Source organism: Chiloscyllium plagiosum, chromosome 30 (genome assembly GCF_004010195.1).
Source record: "Chiloscyllium plagiosum isolate BGI_BamShark_2017 chromosome 30, ASM401019v2, whole genome shotgun sequence".
In the NCBI taxonomy this organism is placed as follows: Eukaryota; Metazoa; Chordata; class Chondrichthyes; order Orectolobiformes; family Hemiscylliidae; genus Chiloscyllium; species Chiloscyllium plagiosum.
The window spans coordinates 41,778,127-41,794,364 of record NC_057739.1 but is presented as its reverse complement, the minus strand read 5'-3'; the positions used below and the strand labels follow the sequence as shown (position 1 = coordinate 41,794,364).

General features: G+C 40.3%; 1 protein-coding gene across 4 annotated transcripts in view; it reads left to right on the top strand.

The window, feature by feature from the left end:
- Nucleotides 1-16,238, top strand: part of LOC122564962 (torsin-1A-like) — a 22,845-nt gene extending 6,607 nt beyond the window's left edge. For 2 of the 4 annotated variants that reach the window (XM_043720520.1, XM_043720519.1), the window contains exons 3-6: nt 5,268-5,533; nt 9,655-9,830; nt 11,604-11,731; nt 14,311-16,238. In XM_043720520.1, the coding sequence (XP_043576455.1) occupies nt 5,268-5,533; nt 9,655-9,830; nt 11,604-11,731; nt 14,311-14,573 (833 nt within the window). In that variant the 3' untranslated portion in view covers nt 14,574-16,238. Of the gene's footprint in view, nt 1-5,267; nt 5,534-9,654; nt 9,831-11,603; nt 11,732-11,808; nt 12,621-14,310 lie in introns of all 4 variants that reach the window. The other 2 variants (XR_006316048.1, XR_006316049.1) reach the window with 2 other exon arrangements.

The window sequence follows — 16,238 nt, the reverse complement described above, 5'->3', positions numbered from 1 at the left end:
GTTCAGGTTGTGGAACACGTTGAAGAGTTGGGGATAGAAGTAAGATGGAGCGCCCAGGGCTGGGGGAGATGGTGAGAGGCAAGGTGCAGGATTGTGTGGTAGAGGCAGGGTTAGACAGAGTAGAAATTGAAATACATCATTGGAGGGGTGTGCATTGAATGAAATAAGATGTTGGGTTGGAGTAATTTAGGTAGCAGTGAAGTGCAGAATTAGGGTCTGCAATTAGATAGTTGAAACTTTATTGCTGGAACAGCACAGCAGGTCAGGCAGCATCCAGGGAACAGGAGATTCGACGTTTCGGGCACAGGCCCTTCTTCAGGAATGAGCGGTTCCAGCAATAAAGTTTCAACTTTGATCTCCAGCATCTGCAGACCTCACTTTCTCCTCTGCAATTAGATACCAAATCAGTGAGTCATACTGAGGTACTGCATTGGGATGTTTTAGTTTATTTTTCTTATACTTTAAAATCTTGCCTGATTTCTTTGTTTCTTGTTGGCCTTTTATCAATTTCATTGATGAAATGCTATAGATAGTGTTCAGAAACTATATAAAGAATAAATATGTTTTTTTTACTGTCTGAATGACAGCTGTGGCTTAGTTAGTTTCAGTTTCATTTCTGAGTCAAGGTTCTGGGTTCAGGTCCACTGTAAAATTTGAGCACAAAAATCAAGGCTGACACTCCAGTGTTGAGGTTATTTGGTACCATACTCTAGTGTCCTCGTAGCGAAGAGCACGGAAACTTGTTCATACTGAACAGATATCCTAAATCAATCTAGTCCCATTTGCCAATATTTGGCCCATATCCCTCTAAACCTTTTCTACTCATGTACCCATCCAGATGTTTTTTAAGTATTGTTGTCAAAATAGCCTCCTCCACTTCCTCTGGCAGTTTATTCCATACACACACCGCCCTCTGCATGTAAGACTTGCCCCTTGAGTCCCTTTTATATCTTTCCCCTCATCTGAAACCTGTGCTCTCTAGTTTTGGACTCCCCTACCCTGGGAAAAAGACCTTGGCTATTCACCCTATAAGATCACCCCTCGGCCTCCAGGGAAAATAGCCCCAGCCTATTAAGCCTTTTCCCCATAGCTCAAACCCTCCAACCCTGGCAATATCTTTAAGTCTTTTTTGAATCCTTTCAAGTTTAACAAGACTTTTCCTATAGCAAGGAGACCAGAATTGAATGCAATATTTCCAAAGGTAGCTTCATCAATGTCCTGAATAGCCACAGCCATAACATCCCAAATCATATACACAATGCATTGACTAATAAAGACCAATGTATCAAAAACCTTCTTCACTACCCTGTCTACCTGTGACTCCACCTTCAAAGAACTAAGAATGTGCATCCCCAGGTCTTTTTGTTTGGCAACACTTCCCAGGACCCTACCATTACTTGTATAAGTCCTGCCCTGATTTGTCCTACTAAAATACATCACCTCACATTTATCTAAATTAAACTCCACCTGCCAATCCTCGACCCACAGCCCATCTAATCAAGGTCCCACTGTACTCTGAGATAACAACCTTCACTGTTCACTACACCACCACTTTTGGTGTCTTCTGCAAACTTACTAAGCACACCACCTACATTCTATTCAATCATATTGTTAAAGATGTTATCATTTGGATGGAACATCAAAAAGAAGCTCTGGATCCTCCTCAGATTAATAATCCACAGCCAGTATATTGAAGAGGAATTGGCCAGGAGAGAGTTTTATCCCTGGTGTCCTTGTCAATATTTATCCCATTAACAAAAATAGGACTAGGGAGCAGTATTAGGTCCTACTGCACCATTCAATCAACTCTTGACTGATGTTTGTGGTCTCAACTTCACTTTTAATGTCTTACCCTGTAATCCTTGACTCTAGCAAGTTTTGAGAAGATTTGTAGCTCAGTTTGAAGTTCTGGATTTAGGCTTGCTCGCTGAGCTGAAAGTTCATTTTCAGACGTTTCATCGCCATACTAGGTAACCTCTCCAGTGAGCCTCCAGCTGAAGCACTGGTGGTATAGCCTACTTTCTGTTTATATGTTTGGGTTTCCTTGGGGTGGTGATATCATTTCCTGTTCTTTTTCTCAGGGGGTGGTAAATGGGATCTAAGTCAATGTGTTAGTTGATAGCGTTCCAGTTGGAATGCCATGTCTCTGTTTGACTTGTCCTAGGATAGATGTGTTCCAGTCAAAGTGGTGTCCTTCCCCATCTGTATGTAAGGATACTTTAGTGAGAATGGGTCATGTCTTTTTGTGGCTAGTTGATCATGTATTTTGGTGGCTAGTTTTCTGCCTGTTTGTCCAATGTAGTGTTTGTTACAGTTTTTGCAAGGTATTTTGTAAATGACATTAGTTTTGTTTGTTGTCTGTATAGGGTCTTTCAACTTCATTAGCTGCTGTTTTAGCGTGTTGGTGGGTTTGTGCGCTACCATGATGCCAAGGGGTCTGAGTAGTCTGACAGTCATTTCTGAGATGTCTTTGATGTAGGGGAGGGTGGCTAGGGTTTCTGGATGTGTTTTGTCTGCTTGTTTGGGTTTGTTGCTGAGAAATCGGCGGACTGTGTTCATTGGGTACCCATTCTTTTTGAATACACTGTATAGTTGATTTTCCTCTGCTCTTCTTAGCTTCTCTGTGCTGCATTGTGTGGTGGCTCGTTGAAATAATGTTCTAATGCAGGTTCATTTCTGGGTGATGGGATGATTGCTTCTGTAATTCAATATTTGGTCTGTTTGTGTTGTTTTCTTGTAGATGCTGGTTTGAAGTTCCCCATTGGCTGGTCACTCTAATGTGACATCTCAGAGTGGCAGCTTATTGTTGTTTTTCTCCTCTTTAGTGAATTTTATGCCAGTAAGGGTATTATTGATGGTCTTGAAGGTTTCCTCTAATTTGTTTTGTTTAGTGTTGACAAAGGTGTCATCCACATAGCGGACCCAAAGTTTGTGTTGGATGTTTGCCAGAGCTGTTTGTTCGTGCCTCTGTTAAGAACCCTAATATCCGAGGTCCTGTGGGTGTTCTGTTGGTTTGTCTGTAGGTTTTGTTGTTGCAAATACTGTAACAAACACAACATTGAACAAACTGGCAGAACACTAGTCACCAGGATATATGTGCATCAATTAGCTACAAAAAGACATGACCCACTTTCACTAGTATCCTTGCATACCGATGAGAAAGAATATCACTTTGACTGGGACAATACATCCATCCCAGGACAAGCCAAACAGAGACACGCACGAGAATTCCGAGAAGCATGGCATTCCAACCGGAACTCTATCAACAAACACATCGAGTTAGACCCCATTTACCACCCCCCTGAGAAAAAGAACAGGAAATGTCATCACCATAGGAAATGATGGCACCACAGGAAATGGCATCACCAACCCATGGAAACCCAAACCCATAAATAGAAAGTGGACTACACCACCAGTGCTTCATCCGGGGCTCACTGAAGATGTTATCTGGTATGGTGAAGAAATGTCTGAAAACTAATCTTTCAGCTCAGCAAGCAAACCTACATCCAGATCCTTGACTCTGTTCATTGTCAAAAATTGACTTCACTCGCTGTGGTGTAAAATTATGTCCCAATACATGTGTGAATCATAATGTAACACATGTATTGGGCCAAGCAGTGGAATGTGGTGAAACGGTTAAAAATTATGTCCCAATACATGTGTGAATCTAACCGGAATGGAGGTGTTGCTTAGTCCCGTGTGAATCTTATTACACACCTCCCCGTGTGAATCTTCTTATCTGTATGTAACCAGAATGGAATGTGTTTTTTAGCCTTGCTCTGCTGTTCACATGAATGTTTATATCTGGAAAAGAGTATATCAGCTGGAAAAGTCTCCAGTTCGGTGAGTCTGCTCCGGGGTTACGTTTAACCGCCGAGCGTGGGTTGTTGGCAACCGCTCTACGAGAACTGACGGCTCCCAGTTCCGGTAACATGTAGAGTGAGTATAAGCCAGACCCGTTGTAAGCATGTACCTGGTTGTGGCGACGCTGCGGGGAATAAAATGCCCATATTCTAGCAGACTCGCCTCTTGGTCGTTTGTTCTGTGTCAGACTACTCTCCTACGAACCTGACCTTGAGAATTTTTTAAAACACTCGCCCACAAATAAATTTAAAGACGTCTTGGAAAGGTGACTGTCTGAGAGAAAAACATTTCTCCTCAACTCTCTTTTTAAAAAAGAGACCTCATTATCCTGTGAAGTTCCTCCTGATGTTCATCCTATCTCATCTCCTTGAGATCTTCTAAGTTTCAATAAAGTCACCCTTGTTTCTTTTTTTTTGAAACTCCGATGGATAAAGACATCGTGTGGTCAGACTTTCCTCATAACATAAGCGCTTCACTCCAGAACTGAGTTGTGAACCATCTCTGAACTGCTAATGCAATTACATTTTTAGTTTCAAATAAGGAAACCAAAACTGTACACATTAATGTCAGTTCAGCAATGCACTGTACAGTTTAAACTGTATGCCTTGACAAATAAAGGGAAGAATCCCCTATGTCTCCTTAACCACTTTGTCTATCTGTCTTGATACCATAAGGGCTGAAAATGTGTTGCTGGAAAAGCGCAGCAGGTCAGGCAGCATCCAAGGAATAGGAGAATCGACGTTTCGGGCATAAGCCCTTCTTCAGGATACCATAAGGAACTGTTGGACATGTACACCTATGTCCCTCTGATCTTCAGTGCTTCTCAGTGTCGTAACATTCATTGTTTGTTCTGCCCAAATGCATCAGCTCACATTTATCCGGATTGAATTCTGTTTTCCATTGATTGGCCCATCTGACCGGCCGGTGTATATTCTCCTGTAATCTAATGCTATTCTTATGTCATTATTTAACATCCACCAATTGTTGTATTGGTGAGAACCCAGTTGAGGATTTTGATTTTTATCCCTTGTCTGTTCTTGTTCTTTTCCATAACAATTTTGAGTTGAACAAATTTATAATCGCTGTTTGCAAAATGCTCCCCCATTGATGCTTCAACCACTTGCCCACCTTTCTTGTCTTAAAATTAAGTTCAGTACTACCTCCTCCTTTGTAGGGCTTTCCATTTACTGATTTTAAAAGCTGTCCTAGATGCATTTTAACAATATTGCTCGCTCTAAACTTTCACACTGACTACCCCAGTTAATGTTGGGGAGGTTGAAATCCCCTACTATCATGACCCTATTACTTTTACACTTAGCTGCTGTACTGTTTCTCTGACTGTAGCTGTGTATTGCATGTGTCCTGTGTGTGTATTTATCTGTTTCTGGTTGTTTTTAAAATAGGATTGGAAACCTCCTTAAAGGAGCAGCTGTTTGGGCAACATATTGCATTGGATGTGATTCCAAAGGCGATCGAAGGCTTCCTGAGTAATAAGGATGCAAAGAAACCTCTCACCCTTTCTCTACACGGCTGGACTGGTACTGGCAAAAGCTTTGTCAGTAGAATAATAGCTGAAAGCCTGTATAAAAATGGAATGGACAGTAAATATGTTCATAAATTTGTGACTTCTTACCACTTCCCCAATGTTCAACATACCAGCAAGTATATAGTAATTATCAACTTGTTTTTCTCTGTCATACTCTTGCATCACTTGTACAGGATTCAAAATCAGAGCAGGTTTTTCCCAGAGCAGGTACAGCTTGGGTTAGACAGAGTAAGGTTCCTTCTCTATGGTCCTATCAAACCAGATAATGTACCTTGATCCAGCTGAGTTGTACTCTGAGAATACTGAATTGAAGCTTTTCATTGGCTCAGCAATGTTGGAATTCAAAATAGTGCTGCACTGCTGCCTACATTTTAAGTGACAACGTGCATCCTGTTACTGCCTGTCCTAAAACTTGTAGCACCTTTCAATTATGAAGAATATTCTCTATCCCCATTTTTTTTCAGTTTTGTTTTATCCTGTATAGAAAGTTAGGACTCAGGAACAGACCATTGGACAAGTCAAACCTGCTCCACTGTTCAAAATATCATGGCTGATCTGTTTGCGCTCCACTTCCCTGTCTATCTCCCCATAATCTTGGGCTCCCCTGTCTATCAAACACAATTCATATTATACAGTGTGTTAACCGCATGCTAATGGGACACAACAGAATCCTTTCAGGACTGTCTTCTTTTAACTATAAAGTTTGGAGAAGTGCTGGAACAAAGTAGATGGAGGGTAGATTTGATGGAAGTGTAGAAGATGATAACCGGTCAGAAAAAGTAGACCAAGAAAGGCTGTTCCCATTGGCTGTTGGCCCAGGAACTAGAGGAGATAGTTCTAAGATTTCAAATGAGAGATGCAGAAGCGATGTGAGGAAGAACATTTAATGCAGCAAGTGGTCACAAACCGGAACCTGCTGCCTCTAAACAAAGAACAAAGAAAATTTACAGCTCAGGAACAAGCCCTTCGGCCCTCCAAGCCAATCCAAATCCACTGTCTAAACCTATCACCCAATTCCTAACGATCTGTATCCCTCTGCTCCCCACCTACTCATGCATTGGTCCAGACGTACTTTAAATCAATCTACTGTGTCTGCCTCTACTACCTCTGCTGGCAATGTGTTCCAGACACCTAACACCTTCTGTGTAAAGTATTTTCCATGTGTATCCCTCTTAAACTTTTCTCCACTCACCTTGAACATGTGATCTCTCGTTATTGAATCCCTCACCCTGGGGAAAAACTTATCTCTATCCACCCTGTCTATACCCTTCATGATTTTGTAGACCTCAATCATGTCCCCCCTCAGTCTCCTTTTTTCCTAATGAAAACAATCCTAACCTACTCAACCTTTCTTCATAGCTAGAACCTTCCATACCAGGCACCATTCTTGTAAACCTTCTGTGCACACTCTCTAAAGTGTCCACATCCTTTTGATAATGTGGCGACCAGAACTGTACAAAGTATTCTAAATGCAGCCGAACCAGAGTCTTGTACAATTTAACATGACCTGCTAGCTCTTATACTCAATACCCTAATGAAGGCAAGCATACTATATGCCGCCTTGACCACACTATCTACCTGTGCAGCCACCTTCAGGGTACCTGAGCTCCCAGATCTCTCTGCTCATCAAGTTTTCCAAAGTCTCTTCCGTTTACTGTATAATTTGCTCTAGAATTAGACTTCCCAAAATGCATCACCTGACATTTGCCTGGATTGAACTCCATCTGCCACTTCTCCACCCAACTCTCCAATCTATCTGTATTCTCCTGTATTCTTTGACAGCCCCCTATGCTTTCTGCTACTCCACCAATCTTCGTGTCATCTGCAAACATACTGATCAGACCATCAATGCCCTCTTCCAGATCATTTATGGATATCACAAACAACAGTGGCCCCAGCACTGATCCCTGTGGAACACCACTGGTCATCTTTCTCCATTTCAAGAAACTCCCTTCAACTACTACTCTGTTTCCTGTTGCTCAACCAATTCTTTATCCACCTACAACAGTGGCCCCAGCACTGATCCCTGTGGAACACCACTGGTCATCTTTCTCCATTTCAAGAAACTCCCTTCAACTACTACTCTGTTTCCTGTTGCTCAACCAATTCTTTATCCACCTAGCTAGAACACCCTGCACACCATATGACCTCACTTTCCCCATTAGTTTACCATGGGGAACCTAATCAAATGCCTTACTAAAGTCCATGTATATGACATCTACAGCCCTTCCTTCATCTATCAACTTGGTCACTTCCTCTAAGAACTCTCAAGTTGGTAAGGCACGATCTCCCCTGCACAAAACCATGTTGCCTATTAGTGATAAGCCCATTCTCTTCCAAATATAAATAGATCCTATCCCTCAGTACCTTCTCCAGCAACTTCCCCACCTCTGACAATAGGCTCACTGGTCTGTAGTTACCTGGAATATCCCTACTACCCATCTTGTACAGGGGGACAACATTAGCAACTCTCCAATCCTCCGGCACTTGACCTATGTTTAAGGATACTACAAGGATATCTGTCAGGGCCCCAGCTATTTCCTCTCGCCTCCCTCAGCAAACTAGGTCCTGGGGATTTGTCCACTTTAATATACTTTCACCTACCCAACACATCCATCCTCCTATGTCAACATGATCCAGAGTAAGCAAACTTATATCTCAACGTTCATCATGTCCGTCTCCTCAGTGAACACTGATGCAAAGTAATCATTCAGAATCTCACCCATTTTCTCTGGTTCGACAGACAATCTTCCTTCCTTATCCTTTAGTGGATCAACCCTTTCTCTAGTTACCCTCTTGCCTCTTATATATGAATAAAAGCCTTGGGATTCTCCTTAATTCTGCTCACTAAAGTTATTTCATGACCCCTTTTAGCCTGCTTGATTCCTCATTTAAGATTGGTCCTTACTCTTCCGATATTCCTCCAAGGCTCGTTCTGTTCTTAGCTGTCTGGACCTTATGTACGTTTCCCTTTTCCTCTTGGCTCGTTGCACAATTCCTCCTGTCATCCAATGTTTTCCTATCCCTTGTTTTCAAAGGTACATGCCTATCCTGCACTACCTTCAACCTATCTTTGAAAGCCTCCCACATATCAAATGTGGACTTCCCTTCAAATAGCTGCCCCCAATTCACATTTCCCAGCTACTGCTGAATTTTGAGATTATTGGCCTTGGCCCATTTTTGATACTCTTCCCTTCGGACCACTCTCATCTTTGTCTACCAGAGGGGATGGATTTCAAAAGGAAGTTGAATGTACACCCAGAGATAATAAACCTGCAGGGCTATGTAGATAGAATGTGGAAATGGACATCTGGATTGCTCCACAGAGAACCATCATGGACTTACTGACACCCTTCTGTATCATATATGGCTCTGTTACATTGACAAGACTTTGGGTAATTCATTGAAGTACATTCTTTATGAAACAATTCTGTGAATGCAAACATTCACAGCACATATTGCAATTCATACTTTGTGATGTTGCCTCATCCTATTGCATGTGGGGAAAATCACTTTGAAGCATCCAAATTTCTTGGTTCAAGAGTAATATACCACAAGACTGAAGCATGTATTTGGTCTTGTGTTTGGGGGAAGAGGAGTCTCCGTGTTAGCTGAATTTCTACTAGCACCCTACATGTCAGCCAATGAATTGGAATTAGGGTGGGACATTTGGCAGGGTTCAGAGCAGGGAATGTAATTTGTATCAATGTATTTACTCAGCACAACAGGCTTTTAAACAATGTGCTACAGCAGTCAGTCTACAGTCTATATAAACTACAGCAAACATAGGCAAAACTGTAAACTGGGTGTTTTCTTAAGGAAAATATAGAACACTTGTGGATAAACAATGTCAGTCACTAAGCAATGTGATTTGTGCGACAATTGGCCAATTATCTCCAATCTGGCTAAGGATATGCCTTTATAAGCAGCCACAGGTGGTGGTAATGTTTGACACTAATGGCCCACTTTGGTGGTTTTATTTAACCCTGCATAAATATTAAGTTAAACTATTCACATGCATTTCTATGGAAGAATTTCATGAGTTGAAATCAATATTTGTAGCTTTTATCTGAATTGTTAAAAATAAAGACAGCAGCATGAACTTTAAAAGAGGTAGTTGAAGATGTGGTGCTACCAAGAAAGATGCTGTCAACACAACTGATACTCAAAGAATAAGGCATTTGGCCTTAACTAGATGCAAACATTCAGTTTTAATTTTTATTTTCTATTTTGAATTAATTCAGCAACAGTTGCAGGACTGGATTCGTGGGAATGTTAGCTTGTGTAAGCGGTCACTGTTTATTTTTGATGAGATGGACAAAATGAACCCTGAGCTCATTGATTCCATTAAGCCATTTCTGGAATACTACAGCCACCTTGATGGAGTGGTTTATCGAAAGGCAATGTTCATCTTCCTGAGGCAAGTATAAGCTGGTCTTTGGATATGTTGCAGTTTTAAGCTGTTATGCTTTTTATTTTGTCATCCTATTGCATGCGGGAAAATCACTTTGAAGCATCCAGATTTCTTGGTTAAAAAGTAGGGTACTGCACGACTGAAGCATGTCAGAGGGCCAAGCCAGGCCAGGCAGCATGCCCCTCAATTCATTACTATCTTGTCCTGCAATTAGGAAATGGATTAGAGCTGCCTGATGGATGCATCCCATATGATGTGACCAGTGAACTTACCCCTTGTTCCCTTCTTTATTCTGCATAAACGTATCAACAGTCAAACTAGACACATACATAGACCATTTCGCCCCATGAGGCGACAGGCTCGAACTGAGAAGATCATGACTGATCTATTTGTGTGTCACATTCCACATTCCCAGCTATCACAGTAACATGTGATTCTCCTGTTTGGCAAGAATCTATCCTCCTCTGTCTTAAAATATTTAATGGCCCTGTCTCTGCTATTTTCTGGTACACAGTTTCAAAGTCACATAATGCTCTGAGGGAGAAATAAAAAATTTCTCTCATCTGTGTCCAGAAAGGGTAACTCCTAATTTTAAAACTGTCCCTTAATTCAAAGGAAAGCATCCTTTCCTTGTTCGCCTTGTTAACACTATTCAGGATCTCCTTTAGGGTAGGATATAGGGACGTGCCTGGATTGTTCACGGGGTAAAATAATGTTGACTTTGAGCAATAGCATAATGTGAGAAGCATCAGTTCAGTTGCCTATTACATATCTCTGCCAAAGAAATGAAAATTAGGAAGGATTTCTAACAGCAGCAACTTGCTTTTATATATCAGCTTTAACACTGTAACATCAAGTCATAGAGACGTACAGCACGGAAACAGACCCTTTGGTCCAACTTATCCATGCCTACCAGATATCCTAACCTAATCTAGTCCCATTTGCCAACACCTGGCCCATATCCCTCCAAACCCTTCCTATTCACATACCCATCCAGATGCCTTTTAAATGTTGTAATTGTACCAGCCTCCACCACTTCCTTGGTGGCTCATTGCATACACACACCACTCTCTGCGTGAAACAGTTGCCCCTTACGTCCCTTTTTATATCTTTCCCCTCTCACCCTAAACCTATGCCCTCTAGTTCTGGACTCCCCCACCCCGTGGAAAAGACCTTGACTATTCACCCTATCCATGCCCCTCTTGGTTTTACAAACCTCTATAAGGTCACCCCTCGGCTCCAGGGAAAACATCACCAGCCTCAAACCCTCCAACCCTGACAATCTGATGCTCCAGTACCCTAGCTGGCCTTTGAAGAAGATGTAAAATATCCCATGGCAATATTTTTGAAAGAATGATAGGGAAGTTATATTTGCTAACCTCGCCAACATTTATCCCTCAAACAAGATCACAAAGCCAGAATACCAGGGCAGTGTCACATTGTGCACAGCAAGCTCTCCAGATGCCAATCCATACTGTAGGGAATCAAATTTAATCAATCAGTTTAATATCACATGGGAAAGACAGATGTGCTGATACTATTGACCTTGATTTTCCTGCTAAGTTCATGGAGTAAGACTTGAACTGATAACATTCTGACTCGGACAAGAGTTTGACTAACTGAGCCACAACTGATGTCTTGAAGAAACCTCACCATTTTCCCTGTCGTTCTGATGCCAATCACTTAAAATCTTTGATTTTTTACTCTTGATGTTCCTGAAGTGAACATTAATAGAAGTGAACTGAAGTAAAGTAATCTGTCTCTACTTTCTTTGAGTAGCAATGCTGGTGGTGAGAAGATAAATGATATTGTGCTAGATTTCTGGCAGCGTGGGATGAAAAGGGAAGATATTCAACAGAAAGACTTGGAGAATAGCCTGTCCTTAGAAGTCTATAACAACAAAAATAGTAAGTCTTGGTTCAGAATTTATTTGAACTGGGAATGGAAAAGCCTGTTAAAGACATAATGCTTTATTTTCTCTCAGGGTAGTGAATCTGTGGAATTCCTTACTACAAAGGGCTGTCCAGGCTGCGTTGCTAAGCATATTCAAGGCTTAGATAGACAGACTTCTAATCTTTTAAGGGAATCCTTTTATGGGGATAAGGAAGTAAAGTAGTGTTGAGGATTATCAAATCAGCATGATTTCATTGAATGGTGGAGCAGACTCAATGGGCCAAATGGCCTGCTTTTGCTCCAACATCTTATGGAGGGTTGACAGTGACTTTGTTTCTATGATGCCAATTTTATACCGATTCACCAACCCACCAGTATCCCATTGAATTTATTTGAGCTTTGGTGGAAATGGTTCCAACTCACCATGCTTTGGTGGAACTACAGCATTTCCTTCCAATTATTCTATATCTTCCAGTGATTTCATAAATGATTCTCTCCAATTGTTCCAAATTCTAGTGCTGCCTTTCCATATCTTATTTTTGTGAACATAAAAGCAAAAAATCTGTCAGTAATATAATCCAAATGAAAAAATTTGAATACTAAGTTTCCAGGTTTTAAATATACTTATCTACCTGACTGAAGATTTTTAAAAATGTTACCCGTTTCCAAAATCTTAAAGCAGTGAAGGAGAATGCTCAGTATATCCTGTCTGATTGAATGATCTATCCAGTTAGGCTCCGCCATTTCCCTATAAAGCTGCTTTAATTTCTCTTCAAACAATTTTCACAAATGATGGATGCCTACTTTTGAGAGCTATAGGGAAAGAGCAGACAGGATAGTTTTGAAGATATGACAAATACGATGGACCGAACAGTCTCCTGAGTTATACAATGAGAGCACAAGGTGAGTATAAGCATCCTTGTTCAATTTTTAATTGCAGATTGAGCAAACTATAAAACGTGGAGTTAGTGGATCCCAGTGAATGAATAAATTGCAACTGTAGAAAATGCTGTGAAATACCGTAATGGTTAAGCTGAACTTCACTGGCTTGGTTTCAAATGAGTATTGTGTCCAGTTCCGGTCATCGTCCTTGAGAAAGGGTGTGAAGGCTTTCAAAAAGGAGAGGAACAGATTTACAAGAACAGTTGCATAATGTGGATATTTTTTGAGAAACTGGGACTACTCCATAGAGAAGATTCATAAGCGTTCAAGTCTGGAGGGATTAAGTCAGACTAGACAGAGGGAGGCCATTCCCATTGGTGGAAGGGTTAAAAACCAGAGGACACCAATTTAAGGTGAATGGCATGATTTCCATTACTTAACAATTTTTAATGCATATTTCACTTGTGCATATTTGCCATTTGCTACCATCTGTGCCTTGGGGGAAGCATATTCACTTTTGAGTCAGGAGATTGTTGAAATGTTTCAAATAGTTGAACACAAAATCTAGGATGACTCTCCCAGGTGCAATTCTGAGGGAGAGAGGGATTGCCAGAGGTGGCATCATAGAGGTGAGTTGTGAGAAACAGCTCCAGTCTGCTCCCATGGATGAAAGTTAAAGATTCTAGTTTCATTATTTTGAAGAAAAGCAGCTGTTTGGGGTAATATTTATTCCTGCAACAGTTTCAGTAAAAAGAGTTGGCAATGTAATGTGATAGTACTGCTCCTTTAACAAGGTTATGTAGTCCTTGTTTTTTTTATTTGAGGGGTCTAAAGACACAGGTTCCAAAATGTCTGAGCTAGCCACTTTAATAATGGCTACAGATGTTTCCTAAGTCAACAACCAAGTTGTAAGAAAATGACTTGTACAATGAAAGGGGACGGGCCAGTTCTCCCAGCTCAGCTTTTCTCTGGTCTTGTTTGGTTTGGGTTCAGAGCTGCTAGTCAGTTTTTCAAGACTGCTGGTCAAAGAAACAGCTACATGGAAGAATCTCACTGCCATCTCTTTTCCTCTCCTGTAAGACCCTGTGTTGGATTTTTCTTATTTTTTGAAAAGGGATGTTTATGGTGATTGTTGCAAATATTTGGAGCAGCATCATTAAGTTGGGATAATCTGTTAGGTTTTCAGGTTAAGTTATTCTGTTCTCTTCTGTTTGTTTAATTTGGTAATCCTGCAAATAAATTCTGTTTTGTTTGAAACTAAGTGATTAGGCTGTATCACTCCCGGAATATCCACTTACACCTGCTTAAAACAACTAGAAAAGTTAGTTTCTGGGCTACTTCCTTAAACTGGTTTGAGGGAATCTGATCTGATCCATAACATTGCTTATGGGAGCTTACTGTGCTCCAATTGGTTGCTGCATTTTCTGCATTACAATAGAGTCCACACTTCTAAAAAGGTTAATAAGCTATAAAGATCTTTGGGACATCTGATGAAAGATGCTGGATGATTTCAATTTTGTTAAAAATTACTGCAGGTGTGGACTTGATGGGCCAAATGGCCTGCTTCCACACGATAGAGATTTGATGATTCTAACATATTGTTTATTTTGGCATTATTCTGGATAAACTAGAAGGTTTATGCTAATCGGAATCTGAGCACCTAGGCATTTTTATGAATGTGACTGAGTTTCGAATTTTTCTCTGATCACAGGTGGATTCTGGCACACCCGTCTCATTGACAAATATCTGATCGATTATTTTATTCCTTTTCTGCCACTGGAGTATAAGCACGTTGTGTTGTGTGCAAAAGCTGAATTGTACACGCGGCATCTTGAAGATGTTGACCAAGTAGCCATCAAAGTGGCCGAAGAGATGGTATACTTCCCAAAGGACCAAAGAGTCTTTTCAGTCAAGGGCTGCAAAACTGTGGCTGCAAAGGTGAATTATTGGACAGCCGCAGATTCAAAACTGTAGAATATTTCTGTTTTGTTTTAAAATGCCTATGATGCATTACAGTGAAGAAAATCAAATGATGAAATCCCTATTTATTTGGAGAACTCCAGGCTGAACACTTCAATGTTTACATCAATGAAAGACTTGATCCCGAGTTTTCTGAAGCTTTTAACATCTTGTGTGTGAAGCATTCTGTTTCTATGACAAATCAAGACTGCAAAACTGAAGCTATTATTTTGGCATTTTTATATCTTTGTATAAATGGTGAGCTTTGCACTTGACATTTGATTGAATGAAACTTAAGGGTTGTGAGCCAAAAACTAGCCTGATGTTCTAAGTACTTGAGAGGAAATGAAAATTATAATTATAGCAACATGCCAAGTCTACAACCGAAAATTCACTTATGTTCTTTGACCATGCACTGAAATAGTGTGTAATTTTTTTAGCTGTTATTTGCTGAATAACTCTTTGCGGAGTCTGTTTCATGTGTCTTGCACAAGTAACTACTAAGTGGTGGTCATGTTTTAATGTTGTATGGGGATGAGGTTTTAATCAGACTTTTAGGAACCATTTCTGTATGTTGGGTTCTGTTCTGCATTGGGGCAATGTGTTTCCCTTTCACAGTTAAATCCTGAGTCTAAATGTAATGCATATTAATGGGATAAATTCTCTGTTCCTCACCATCTCTCTCTCTCTCTCTCTCGCAGTTTTTTGTATGTGTTTGTCTCTCAATGTATTTCTGTTCTTCTGTCCCTCACTGTCTATCTGGCTCTTTCTTGTGCTTGTAATTGTTATGTTCGCTGTCTTTTGCCTTTTTAGTTTATAAATATCAAAAATGAAACCTGTTTCAGCAACCTTAGTCTAGATTCCAGTGGCTCTGAGTCCACAGCAATTTTGCACTAATGAATGTATTCAGATTACACTTGAATGATGGAAAATGGTTCAAGGAGAAAGTGCATCTACTCCAGTGATCACTCTTGAAATTTTTTGTCTTAGCTTTTCTTTAATAACTTAGTTGTGGTCTAATTTCACAAAAGAATAGCTCTCAATGGGGCTGTAGAATGGTGACACTGAAATAAACAGGTACAGGGAATGCAAACTGTTTTTGGCGGAGTGTTCATGTTTGCACATTTCTTCTTATCACCTTGTAAATGGGAACATTTGATATGACTACATGTTACAAATGGGAAGTTTGTTGAACTAATCTAGAAGTTTATTTTTTTAAATTACAGATCTGTATGTAAACACTTATTTCTTGGGTTATACTTTGATTCTGGTTTTACCATTGTGAGATACAATATTGAGATAATTTTGAAATTATTAACTCAGACTTTATTTTTCAAGTAGAACAGCAACGCTACTCAATTCTGGCTGCTCTGTGTTTTATTTACTGTGTTTAATAACTCACCCAGGAATTGTTTCCCTATTCATCATTTATCCCAAACAGACTTTCAGATTATGCTGCTGCTTAGTATAACATGCATTGGGGAAGCACTGGATAAATTTAATCAATTTTAAAGTTATTATGAAGAGGGAGAAGAAAATTAGGAGAAATTCCTTTACATTGATTTTTGGAGTACGGGATACTTTGCAAAATAAACAGGCAGATGAAGCACATTGGTTAGGCCACTGTTGGAATATTGCGTGCAATTCTGGTCTCCTTCCTATCGGAAAGATGTTGTGAAA